General features: G+C 50.5%; 5 protein-coding genes across 5 annotated transcripts, besides 1 other annotated feature; 3 read left to right on the plus strand and 2 right to left on the minus strand.

Annotated features, from left to right (window-relative positions):
- Nucleotides 1-13,206: part of a sequence feature (contig 1.7 1..773302(-1)) that runs on past both edges of the window.
- ANIA_00614 (uncharacterized protein) lies at nucleotides 231-1,882 on the minus strand (the record flags this gene model as incomplete). Its single annotated transcript, XM_653126.1, has 3 exons — nucleotides 231-844; nucleotides 921-1,683; nucleotides 1,736-1,882. The coding sequence occupies 3 exons, from the start codon at nucleotides 1,880-1,882 to the stop codon at nucleotides 231-233; spliced, it is 1,524 nt and encodes a 507-aa protein (XP_658218.1).
- Nucleotides 2,394-3,668, plus strand: ANIA_00613 (glucarate dehydratase family protein; the record flags this gene model as incomplete). The annotated part of the gene is made up of 1 exon (XM_653125.1): nucleotides 2,394-3,668. The coding sequence occupies one exon, from the start codon at nucleotides 2,394-2,396 to the stop codon at nucleotides 3,666-3,668; it is 1,275 nt and encodes a 424-aa protein (XP_658217.1).
- Nucleotides 4,147-5,002, plus strand: ANIA_00612 (uncharacterized protein; the record flags this gene model as incomplete). The annotated part of the gene is made up of 4 exons (XM_653124.1): nucleotides 4,147-4,197; nucleotides 4,263-4,304; nucleotides 4,367-4,807; nucleotides 4,886-5,002. The coding sequence occupies 4 exons, from the start codon at nucleotides 4,147-4,149 to the stop codon at nucleotides 5,000-5,002; spliced, it is 651 nt and encodes a 216-aa protein (XP_658216.1).
- On the plus strand, nucleotides 6,265-6,824 carry ANIA_00611 (uncharacterized protein; the record flags this gene model as incomplete). Its single annotated transcript, XM_653123.1, has 2 exons — nucleotides 6,265-6,575; nucleotides 6,818-6,824. The coding sequence occupies 2 exons, from the start codon at nucleotides 6,265-6,267 to the stop codon at nucleotides 6,822-6,824; spliced, it is 318 nt and encodes a 105-aa protein (XP_658215.1).
- On the minus strand, nucleotides 8,809-10,144 carry ANIA_00610 (uncharacterized protein; the record flags this gene model as incomplete). The annotated part of the gene is made up of 6 exons (XM_653122.1): nucleotides 8,809-9,033; nucleotides 9,090-9,638; nucleotides 9,712-9,799; nucleotides 9,849-9,915; nucleotides 9,987-10,009; nucleotides 10,062-10,144. The coding sequence occupies 6 exons, from the start codon at nucleotides 10,142-10,144 to the stop codon at nucleotides 8,809-8,811; spliced, it is 1,035 nt and encodes a 344-aa protein (XP_658214.1).

Below are 13,206 nucleotides of genomic sequence, written 5' to 3' on the forward strand. Positions count from 1 at the left end.
CTCTGATCGAGCATGAATAGAACTTATCTAGATGGAGGTCTGACCTAAGAGCTCAGGAGCCTTATTGTTCAGTTTATGTCCTCCTCAGTCCTGGGTATTTTTATTCCGCTTGAGCTCTTAAGTTCCTAAAGAGTCAAAATGATATATCTCACCTGCAGGACCTATAACTTAATGATGATCATCCGTAGCTTGCCGTATCCCATTCACCCCTCTCCATGGAAGTTTGCAGCTTACAAAACATGCTTGAACAACGGCGACCGATCACCCATATCAAACAGCTCTTCCTCGGTATACCTCGTCCTCGCCTCGTCTGCCTCCCTCTCCTTCCTCTTATTCGCAACTATATAACTCCACTCCAGCAATACCGCCATGATAACCCCCGTCACTCCAAGGGCAAGACTGATCCCAAAGCCGGTGTAATACTTTGGCTTCTCGCGCTCCAGATACATGAAACTCCCAAGGATCCCACCGATATTGCCGACGCAGTTCATGAGCGCAATGCCGATTGCTCGCCTAGCCGCAGGGGCAATGTTGTTCGCGTTCCAGGACGCCGCCGCTGCTTGGATGGGGTAAATGCCAATGACGGCCAGAACGACGGAGAAATAGGCGACACCTTTGTTCGAGGCCAGCTCTCCTTTCAGCGAGATAATGACCGAGTATGCGATTATAATGATTGTCATTGGAATTATGACAAAGGGCATCCGCCAGTAGAAGTGGTCGGAAAGTCGGGCAAAGATTATGGCGGAGATGGCGGCCGCCACGTACGGAGGTGCGCTGGTCAGCTGGGCGTTTGTTCGATTGAATCCCATGCTCTGCGTAATTGTGGGAAGGGTGAATTTGATCCCTGGACAGTCTCAGTGGGGACTTAAAAAGGGCTTGGGAAAGGGTATGATAGGCAGCGTGGTTAGGACAGGACATACCGTAGGAAAGCGACGACTGCGCGAACAAGAACCAGGCCTGCATATAAACCCGCCAATTCGTGAGAACCATCGTCAGATCCCTCCATTTGAAGGCACTCTCATGCTCCACGCGGCCACCCTGTTTAATGAACATAGAGAGCTCCAGATACTGGATCTCGTCGGGTTCCAGCCAGCGCTTCGACAAAGCGGGCGTATCAATAAGAAAAAAGAAGCAAGCCACACCAAGGACAACGGTTGCTAATCCCTCCAGGATAAAGATCCACCTCCATCCCTCATAACCGCCGATGCCGTCCATCTTCGCAATGGCGGCAGCCAGTAAACCTGAGAATGCGCCGCTCAGCGCGCTCGCGCAGTAGAAGTACGAGATCCGCAAGGCGAGGTCTTTCGGCATGTACCAGTACGAGCAGAGATAGATGGCGCCAGGGAAGAATCCCGCCTCAAAAATACCTAAGAGGACGCGCACGGCCATCAGGCTGCTGTAGTTATTGACGAGCCCAGTGCAGGTCATGATCACGCCCCAGCCTAGAACAAGGATCCCGAGGTAGGTGGAGGGGCGCTTGAATTTCTTGAGGAGAACGTTGGACGGCACTTCGAGGAGGACGTAGGGGATAAAGAAGATTGAGAGAACGGTGTTGTACTGTACCCCGGACATGTTAAGGTCTGTGACCATGCCTTCGATTTTGGCGTTGCCGATATTGGCGCGGTCGATGTGCGCGCAGAGGTACAAAAGGGCGAGCATAGGAACGAGGCGAATATCAATCTTCTGTATATCAGCTGCACAGTACCACGCCATGGTAGAGAGTGGATTGATATACCTTGCGAAAGACCCTCTTCCTCTTCTCCTCGGGATAGTTGGTGTAGAAGTCCGCATCTTCAGGGCTCAGGCCCACGACACGAAAGGTGCCGATTTCGGTGATAGGGCTCTCGATGTGCGAGGGCTTCTCGATGTCTTTTTCGGCCATTGTGCTGTCAGATTTGTAGAGAGGGAGAAAGAGCAGAGGTTGTCCCAGCTGGTCAAGGGGGGAGGCACGCAGATATACCCCCCTCTCCCCCAGAGGCTTTGACTGAACTTAGATACTCCTGTCCGAGGTCAGACCTGATGGGCAATGACAGCTACCCCGGATCTTCATTCACTCTACAGCTTCTTCCCCGCTTCGAGTCCACGCCCCCGCCTCCCGCAGGCCATGGCATATTGGCAACGGATAAGCAGCCAACCACGATCTGGCCAACCGCGGATGTGCGACCCGTCCTCGCAGATCGCTCGGATAAGGGTGTATGGCTGTGCTTTTCCGGCCCGCCGTTCGGCTTCTCCGCATCCTTGGCCAGCCTTTCGGCTGGATATAACGGAACATTGTCCGTGGGGGTGAAGTATATACGTGCAGTGCGTTTCCCGAACAAGTATTGATACCAAGAGTAGCTTACCTACATTGACGGCTTGTGCTGAACTAAGTAGAGTTGGCAAATAGTCGGCAAATGGCCATCATTAAAGACATAGTCATCACCCCCGTGGCATTCCACGACCCGCCCTTACTCAACAGCGTTGGCGTACACGAGCCCTTTGCGCTCCGCAGCATCGTCGAGGTCGTGACAGAGACGGTCTACGGCCTCGGCGAGTCGTATGGGGACTCCGCGCATCTCGACCGTCTCGCCAAGGCAGCACAGCAGATAAAATCCTTGTCTCTCTCAATCTATGACACAAACGCCATCTACCAAATATGCGTGAACAGTCTCGCAAAGGACACTACCACCGGCGGGGACGGCATGGCGGGGATGGTGACAACCGCCTCAGTTGCCGATAAAGTCTTCTCACCATTCGAAGTCGCATGCCTCGACCTCCAAGGCAAACTGGCCGGTGTGCCTGTAAGCGACATTCTGGGCGGGCGTGTCCGTGATAATGTGCAGTACTCCGCATACCTCTTCTACAAGTGGGCAGGGCACCCCGGTCTTCCAGACGACGAATACGGCGAAGCCCTAACGCCTGAGCAGCTCGTTCAACAGGCGGAAAAGATAATCGCTGAGTACGGCTTCAGGGCGATCAAGCTCAAAGGCGGCGTCTTTTCACCCGAACAAGAAGTCGCCGCTATCAAGGCCCTGCATGCCGCATTCCCAGGTATCCCCCTCCGCTTTGACCCCAACGCTGCCTGGACGGTTGAGACCTCTAAGTGGGTTGCAAACGAACTCGCCGGAATTGTCGAGTACCTCGAAGACCCAGCGCCCGAGATTGGCGGCATGGCAGCCGTAGCAAAGGAAGCGTCTATGCCACTGGCGACTAACATGGCTGTCGTTGCCTTTGACCACCTCCCCCCATCGATACTGCAAAAAGCTGTACAAGTGATCCTGTCTGACCACCATTTCTGGGGTGGGCTGCGCAAGTCGCAAACCCTGGCATCTATCTGCACGATTTGGGGGATGAGACTGTCCATGCACAGCAACAGCCATCTAGGGATCAGTCTGGCAGCAATGACACACTTGGCCGCAGCGACGCCCAACCTGGACTACGCGTGCGATACGCACTGGCCGTGGAAAAGGAGGGACGAGGACGTCATCGTCGATCCGGAAAGGGCGCTGAGGTGGGTGAACGGGGGCATTGAAGTGCCGCGGGCACCGGGGTTGGGCATTGAGCTTGATCGAGGGCAGTTGTGGAGATTGCATCGGCAGTATCTGGAGTGTGGCATTCGGGAACGAGATGATACCTCCTATATGAGGCGGTTTGAGCCGAAGTTTGATGCGAGTATACCGAGGTGGTGACCTGAGGCTATACGCTACAGCTTGGCTGAAACAGGCAAGATAGGACGTATGGTTCTAAGTCTGAGTCAAATACATTTATGATTCATTTTTATTCTTATTTCTTAGTTTTCATTGCTATGGTTCTGACTTTCTTAGATAGATTCTAGAGAATTTACTATGTCATCTCCAAGTTCCAAAAATCAAGGATCGACAATCAAGCAGCCCTAATTTCCAGCCGCGTGATCTAATTGTAGACTAAGTTCAAATCCTGAAACATTTGGGAGTTCGACGCTGACAACCAGATTCATAGCAATTTTAAAACTCTCGAAACACTCAGAATGGGTCCAAAATTTCGGCAGATCGCCGATTGTTTCAGACGACGCCTCGGCAGTCACAGCATATGCCGTGGATCAGGTTATAAAATCGCGACGTGATCCGACCAGACCTGTCCAACTCATTTCGATATTCAAAGTCATTGAGCCATAGAAACGCACAAGATATGTCCGCAGCAGAAGTGAGCATCCGGAGCTTGACCGGTGACTGGGCCATCGTGAGTGCATTCTCGATCCTCTAGGCCTCTGGGTCGCTCTGTACCTGACATGAATGCAACTGCAGGACAAATCTAAATCCACCAATATAGACGGTGCTCTGAAACTGGTATGTCTTCCTCGCCAGCACCTATTGAAGTAGGCCTTGGAATCCTGACGAGCTTAACACAGCAAGGGATTGGCTGGCTCCGACGCAAAGCAGTCACGTCAGGCACAATAACCCTTAAAACCGCGCACACCACAGAAGCTCATAATGAGGAGCAGCCCATTACACGTCTCATGATGCAACAGGGGCTTCGCGGGATCTTTCCCGGTGTTGAGCAAACACGATCAGTGGATTGGAGCACACACGAGCATGTCGACGCTGTCTCCGGAGCCGCTATAACAGTCCGCAGCCGGTATGTACGGGGCATTGAGGAGGGAGACGGGAGTAAGGTGAAGCCTGCTCTCCAAGTAGAGACGTCAGTAACTGGCGAGAAGGGGAAAGCTGATATCGAGACTTTCCTTGGTGCTGCAGTTTCGATTCCTGAGACTGGCGGCGAAGAGGCGAAGGAGAAGCCGTTCGTGCAGGATTACATTGTTTGCGAGTCTGGCGGGTGGACGGCTGAGCAAGTAGGTCTATCTCCAAAACAGCATGCGTTATGCCTGCGGCTGGGTTTTGTCGGCAACAGTGATTGACATGGAGTGTAGGTCTGGGCTGTCGAGAAGATTGACGGTAGTACGTTCTTAACGTGCAGGGCTGTTGCTGCGAAGGGGGACGCCACTGAGATGGCGTACCAGGTATATCAATACGAAGAGCAGAAGTAAAGATGGCCATAATTTCACGAATCGAAATTCTCAGGGCTAGCGGGCAATGTGGTACTTTATTCTATTTTATTATACCAATAGATGAGTTATTTTGAGTCTCGAAGCTTGAAATGATCTATTCTGCAGGTGTAGCTGTACAGTAACTGGCCGCGGCGAGACCAATTCACTTATTCACGGGCCAAGGGTGAAATTCAGTCAAGCCTATCTTTGCTGGGGACAGCCTAAGTGATAGGGCAACGTATATAATATAACGAAGAGTCCAAAGCATAAACATAGTAAACATACTCGAAATACTACCTCCGCCGTACAGCAGGAGTATGCTGTCTAGCCCGTTTCTACCTAAAAAGAGTCAAGAGTACAATATCAGCAAGGCCCCTGCACCCGTCTACCTATAACATATATCGCGGCAACACTAGATCCGAACTATGACCAGAACGAGAAAAAGGTCAGAATGTCAAATAACAGAAATGCTAAGTCAACCATCGTCTGCCCGTATGCGGGTCAATCTTGTACTGCAGAAGTCTAAACCGCATGCAGCACACCCATAAGGCAAACCGCTGCATAATGATTTTGCAGCTGGACTCGCGTTTGATGGCGAGGATGGCAAGAGAAGTCGAGGTTCTTGATTGAAAGACGGATGTTGAGATTGTGGAGTGGCGTTGAGCAGGCCGTTGCACCTACTGAAGAACTGCTGGGGTGAGTGATTGCGCTGGCCTTTCAGTAGCCCTAGTTTAGCACGACATGGCCAGGTTATGGCTGGTTTCGGCTGCCAGTTGGAATGTTGTTTGAAGTGACAATGGGTGGTTAGGGTTGGGTATCTGGGACTCTAAGGTAGCTAGGCTTCAGTGAATACAGAATATGAAGAGGCAACGGTGATAGAATGGGTAGTAATTTGAAGACCTGAGGCAACGAGGATAGAGTAATCCATATTTACACTGTCCGCTGAATTCGAAGAGAGTCTGGTCCCTTGTAGTGGATCACATTGGGGCTAGAAATGGATACCGGGGATTGTTGACTGTCTTTGTTGGATTCCCTACAGTGAATTCCGTTCGAACAAAGAGTCTAAGGGGTAAAGGATGTCTCTCGCTATATAATGCCAGGAATCTAAGAGGTCATTTTCACACCCATCTTTTCTCCATCTTCTTCCATCCTCCTCCATCTTCCTCTCTCCGACGGAGACCAACCGAGTCCAACCCAACACTATTTCTTCTTCCATCTTCATTCTATCAACCCAGGTCTCGATTACGGGTCCTTCCAAGAAAATGTCTGACAACGATCACTCAACAATCATAACCCTAAACCTAACCGGCACAGTCCTCAGTTCGGACTCTGGAGACAGTCAAGACACGGTACGAATCACGCTCGACTCCATTGCCCTCAATGGCATAACCGAGATAGTGAAACGCAATCTTAAAGAAACCAATCGAATCTCGAGAGACACCTCCGTCTTTCTTAAAGACGAAGATATCGTCATAAAAGTATCTCCAATACCCGAGACCAAACCTAGCCATAGAGTGCCGAAAAGTTTGAGAGCTGGTGACCGTGTCAGGCGGCTTAGTACTCTGCAGGTTTGGTATGAATTTCGAGGAGAGCATGTGTTCATTAAATTTATTCAACTTATGGAATGTGTCACCGATGACTAGGCCACATATTACAGGAGTTGAAGCAAAATGACGGGGGCAGTTGAGGCAGTTGCGGCAGTTGATAAGATGTACTTGCGGAGGGGCAAATGCTTTTCCTTTTGTTGTTTGTTATTTTCTCTGGCAATCAGTCCTAGATGGTTTGTACATTCTAATACTTATCAGTTATTCATAGTCCATAGTCGAGCGCAATAAATAGGAGTAATCTCAGCGATGGTACTGTCACTCAATGTTATGATATGCATATACTTCTGAAAAGTTCTTGTACTGCCTAGGCATAGCTCAGCAGTAGGTTCTCCCTCAAACAAATTCCCGTTACATTCGTCAAAGGTAGGGAAATCTACCGTCCAAGAAACTACGAGTGTCTCCGTGAGCCTGACTTGGCCCTTACCCTTTAAGAAAGTGAGCTGGGTGAGCGAAACGATCTGCTCACGCCTTCGAATGTTGTCGACTACATAGAGAGGAAGGATAGAATGGTACTATAATCTTACACGAAATGAACACATGCACTAAAGGCATTTTTTGTTGATTTCCCTGGCGCAATTGTTGGAATCCTTACCTTGAAAATGGTATACTAACGAGTGTAACGCTCAAATCCTAGGAATCCCACAGCCTACATCAGTAGATATATGGCAGTAAAACGGCAACCATCTTGAAGCCAATCAATAAACTCTTGGCTCTCTTGACAAATGTGAGTTTCTCCATTGGATTTTCGGCATACATCTTGATAAAATCAAAGACTGACCTGAGAGCTGCAACATCGATCCGAAGAAACAAGCCCGTCTCGAGCATACTTCGACCAGCGGATATTTTCAGTTGAAATATCGAATATGAGAAGGTTGCTAAAGCAAGAAAGCAGATATGAAAAAAAGTTATACTAAGAACCGGTGTGGTGATGCAGTAACATGTAGAAGTATATGGCGAGCTAGCCGTACCATGGGCTGTGGCTCATGTCTCCAGGGTGAAAACGAATATAAGACTGGTGATTAGGGACAAGAATCATAAGTAAATTAACATTATCTAGAGATTACAACAGATAGTATTTATTCTTCGCAAGGACAGTGCTAGCATCTGGCGCCATGGTAGACGGCAGTCCCAGCTTCTGCTCTGCGCTCTCCACCCACTCAAGGGGCTACCTCAAGAGTATACTCCATCATATTAAGTCAGAATATCGCAGGAAAATACTTTCCTCCTGGATAGGCGAGAAGCGACCTCAACCCCATCCCAGCCACATTGCATCAGGTGACCCAATATGACGCCATACACGAACATGCGGGGATTTTGCAAATCAATCTAACAACAGGCCAGATAGAAGACTTTCCTTCTCAGGGTGCGGGAAGATACGTACCTGCCACTCTTGAGACAGGTTGCAAAAAGACAAAAAAGGGAAAAGAGAGAGAAAAGGATGCCACCTCCAGTAATAGACCTTCTCTCTCTCCCGCCTGAAATCCACCTCATAATATACAGCCACCTCGATTTCCCCGCATCTACGAACTTCAGACTCACCTGCTCGTATTTGTACAACTTCCTTCCTGCATCAAGTCACACCGACCTTCTGTTGGCCGAGACGACAGACTTCGCTCTCTCTAAGGATCTGTACGCGTGTCGGTACTGCCTCCGTCTCCGGGCAGCCGGCTGTTTCGCAGACCGGATGCTCTGTCGCGGGCGGGGGAGACGGGGACGCAATGCAAAGAAGAGATTCTGTATCGAATGCGGTCTGTGTCCAAGGAGCGGCGGCGAGGCGCGGTATGGTCGGGGTGCGATCGTGGTCACCAGGGGCACTCTACAGGTTGTCTGTATCGAGTGTGGGAAGTTTGGAAAAGGGATCAGTGTTCCAGGTGAAGGAGGGATCCGATGCACCGCGTGCGGAAGCGTTGCTACACATGGTTTCCTAGGGCAGTAGATGCCTCGGACGGGATAGGCGACAGTGGCATGGAACTGGCAAAGGAATAACAAAGGACTGGCAACGGACTGGCACGGACTGGCACGGACTGGCACGGACTGGCACGGACTGGCACGGACTGGCACGGACTGGCACGGACTGGCATTTTGCTTGTATGATACCCATCGGCGTTTCTATGATCTAAATATCTGTTTCACATCTACTGCTCTTCCGTTCTAATTAACTGCATCCCAGACTAGGCCCAAGACCAGATCTCAAACTCTTCATCCAACGCGAGCGGGCGCAACGGCGGGCTTGTTCCCAAGCGCCTTGTCAATCTCAGCCATGATTTCGGGCTTCAGCAGCGGGAGCACCTTAAGACTCTCGACATTGTCAACGATCTGCTCTGGCCTTGAGGCGCCAGTGATGATCGAGCTGACGTTCTCGTTCTTTATGCACCACGCCAGAGCCAGATGGGATTGCTTCACGCCGAGCTTGTCGGCTAGGGCCTGCAGATCCTGTCAGCACTATCCTGCGTTCATCTGCCAGTGAAAGGGACACGCACCTTGACATTCTTGAGCTGCTTGATAACACCCTCTTCCTGCTGCCACCTCTCGCGAATGCCCACAGAGTAAACGTCCTTGCTCTCGGCAAACCTACTCCCCGGCGGCGGCCGCTCCAACGCTTCGTTATACTTTCCGCTGAGTCTGCCGCCCTTCAATGGCGAGAAGACAGTGAGTCCCAGCCCAACACGCTCATACAGTCTCGCAAACTCCCCCTCCACCTTTTCGCGATCCAGCATGTTATAGAGCGGCTGTTCGACAATCGGCGCAATGAGTCCTAATCGCTTTGCGATCCCCACAGCCTCGCTGATCTCGTCGGCACTCCACTCCGACGTGCCCCAGTAAAAAGCCCATCCTTTCTCGATGACGAAATTGAACGCCCGCACAACTTCCTCCATGGGCGTCAGCCGGTCGGGCCGGTGCGCGTAGATGATGTCGACGTAGTCGAGCTGGAGGCGCGAAAGGGACGCCTTGGTGCCTTCGATGACGTGCTTGCGGGAGAGGCCAATGTTATTGACAGGGTTGTCGCCGTGCGCGCGGCCGAAGTAGATCTATTTGCATTCCATATTAGAACGGGACAGATGCAGGCAAACCGGCAGGGTCGTCGGCAATCCGGGGCCAAACCTTGGTGCTGATGACGAGGTCATTTCTCTTCCACCCGGCTTTCTTGATGACATTACCCATGACGATTTCGGACTTTCCACCGGCGTAGCTGGGTCCATCAGTATACAGAATATGAAATTTAGGTAAGGCAGGCGCACCCCTCGGCCGTGTCGAAGAAGTTGATTCCTAGATCGTAGGCTTGCCGCATACATGCTTCGGTGCCCTCTGAAATTGAGAGTATCAGCTCAACCACTCAGCAACATCTCAATGGGTATTTGGGCTATTTCCAACGCTACCTTCTGCGACATCGCCACCGAATCTAGATAGTCTGTCAGCCGCCGTCCGAAATCAACAAATTGAAGAGAACCCACGTAATCCATCCTCCCAGACTGATGACCGAGACATGAAGGCCTGAATTGCCGAGTCGGCGATAGATCATTTCAGGTTTGGACATTTTACTGGCGTGGTCTAGGTTGTGGTACGTAGGTGTAGTGCAAAGGCGAGGAAATGGTACAAGAGTGACTTCCAACTTATACCCCCGCGAACCCCGCACGGGATGCAACCATACTGGCGAAGAACTACGCCATTGATGACAAACCAAGGACCGACCGGTTATCTACCTGCCAGTTAAGTGCTAGACGGTGGACTCGGGAGAAGAACGAAGTTTTGGAAAGGAGGTGTGGAATCAGTTTCGCTGAATGGTGACGACGTCGAAGCGGGCTCCTAAATAGACACGGCGAATTCTCCGTACAGCGGGCGATCTGCGAACTCACTCCCTTTAGAAAGTGACTCTCTGTACGTTTTGGAAAGTCGCAATTGCAGGACTATGAGATCTCCTTGAGCTTATGAAGCTTATTTTGTGATATTTATAGCATCGGTAGCCTCCCCTCGTTTCGAATGGCCTAATACATCTGGGTCAGGTTACATCGGTAATTGAATGGATAAATTGATACCAAATAGAATAGAATAACATAGATCAATATAAAATAATATAAAACAAACACACAGTAAAGCACCCATAATAGTTGATTCTAAAACTGACGTAAGCTAGCCATTGTAGGGGGCGTAATTTGCTGACATTCTAGAGGTGCTGGTGCTTATAGACTAGTAGATTGGGCGGACTTTCGAATGGCGCACGAAACAACAGAAATATATATAGCTCTCAAGTGTCTCAGTAGTGAGTATCTATGCATCTTCCTCTATGCGTCTTCCTTTCGTCGAAGGACTCAAAGACACATCTAGTATTGCAGAGATCTAGTATTGCAGAGGCTATGCTAACTTAAGGTAATAAAGCACTTAAGCTGACTTTCAACGGCGAGTAATAGGCCACCAACACGCAGCATTATATTGCAATGAGTGCAGTCTAGTGTTTTGTAGCCGTGGGTTGACACATGTGCGCGAGGCTCACATTATCGAGGGCGGGTTCAGCATCCCAGACTCAAAGCAACTATAGTGAGAATATCATCACAGGAGGTCTAGACTTGCTCGAAGCCGTGAGCGCAATGACCGGTAGCAATCATACCAGACCCTTGTCCCAGGAGATTATACGTGATAAAAGCTCCAGAATTGATGCGCAAACTTCAAACCTGGAGAACTCGACACGCTGAGCAAGAGGGCCACGCACTTACTGCAGTGACTCACTGTTTCCTAAACCGTCTCCTCAGAACAGTCCCTACCCAATCTCCCCTGCACGCGAAGTCAACAAGTTCAGCAGAACCGCATATCCCTGTATCTAGTTTTTTACCTTGTCCAGAATCATGCCCAGCAAGGCCAAGCCCTCCAAGCTATGAAGCACCACTCCAAGTCCGGCTCAGCCATTGTATACCTCGTAAAACAGTAATGTTCGTCAGCCTCAGCTATGAAGACGAGTCTCGGCCAGACGGCGTGATGTGACGGTCACCGGCTTGTCAACTGTCACCCAGCGTCTTTAAAAGATTCTCTGTGATTCTGTCCACTTGAAACAGCCCTCCACCCTTTCAGCGTGCAGGAAGATGCTCTAGAGCACAGTCCAAGATAGCATTGTGCAAGTGATGACGAAGATTACCCGCATGACTCTCTCGTTGTCTGATCAATACCTTGCAGTAATTATGGCCATAGGCCCGTTGCGTCCTCTGACCGTGTAAGCCCCTTTTACGGAGTTGATATGTCACTACTAATATCCTACTTTGCTGACCTTCGTAGAGTGTCCCATTGGCGCCTGGAAAATGCGCGTGTAGTTTTTATACCCTGCTTCAGTCTCAGGTGATTCCTTCCACAATGCAGATCATCCCTTCTTGGTTGAGTGGCACATAGATAACTACTAGCCGATGGAATATTGCGATCCTTGTCATGTTAGACGTGACACATCGCAGCTGAGCGAAGTGTGCTTTACGCCCTGCCACTAGCATTGAGTCTCGGACGGGAGTCGCGGAGATAAGGGCCCTGGTCTCCTGCTCGCTTACCTTGCCCCATATATGGTCAATGTAGGGCTCAATGCACGACGATAGGCCGAGCCTCGCGAGTTATGGTGCAGAGAACCTCGTATTCGTGGGGTGTGCCAGGGCCATGGAACGCCGTATCTCCGTGCATCTCGGCGATCCTGGGCCTGATCTTATCGATCGTGCTATCAGGCGCCAAAGCTGACTCGATGAGGCCACTAACTTCGGATATCGCTGCTAGCGCTGCCTGGCTGGGTTCGGCCGAGCTCGACCGAGCAGTAATAGGAGGGGCCCTGGCTCTGGCTGGAATGTATTGGTATGGCAAAACAGGAGAGAGCGGCTTTGAAAGCACGAGCCTGGGGAAGGAAGGCCTGGATACAGTAGGTTTCAGACATCTCAGTCTAAATTGCCCTGGTAACGAAGGTATTCTATGGTCGACGAAGCTATGGCTTCAGAGCGAGGTCGGATCCTTCTGCAGGCACCGAGATGGTCACTCGGACCTGGATACCATGACGAGTTAGCCCCTCTGGAAGCTGTCAGCTACAGTGGAGCTTCGTGGGATGCGGAATTGTTTCTTTTTACGAGAGAAAGCGCGTCGACCGCTGAAAACAAGGCCTTGACTCTGAAGCTCCAGCTGGGGCGATCACTTCCCTGTTGAGGACTCAGTATATGACCGTCTTCAAAGTATTTTGAAATTCTGGAAAGTGCAATAGGTAAAATTACATTACAAAAGACAATTATGACAGTCTTACCTTTACTGTTTGTCATACCGTCATGTCCCGTGGACCTCGCTAAGAAATCCACTAAGTTTGGCCGAAGGTGAAAGACACCAAGAAAAGAAAAGAATAACCTTTGCCTGAGGTAGTGAGGAGTCTCCAAGCAAGCGAGCCTTCGACGCAGGACCCGTTCAACCGCAGACCCTCAGTCCCTGCATCACTATCTCGGTAACTAGTACTCAGATTCGAAGGACAGTTCAAGGGTTAAGAACTATTGCAAGGTTTGCCATCCCATCAGATCATGCTCTCGAATGTTCCGTAGCTATCCTGTGCCCCGCTGTCGCTCGAGCTGGCGCCCGAATAATACGCGGGCCGTCGTCGAA

Source organism: Aspergillus nidulans, chromosome VIII (assembly GCF_000011425.1).
Source record: "Aspergillus nidulans FGSC A4 chromosome VIII".
NCBI classification, from domain to species: Eukaryota; Fungi; Ascomycota; class Eurotiomycetes; order Eurotiales; family Aspergillaceae; genus Aspergillus; species Aspergillus nidulans.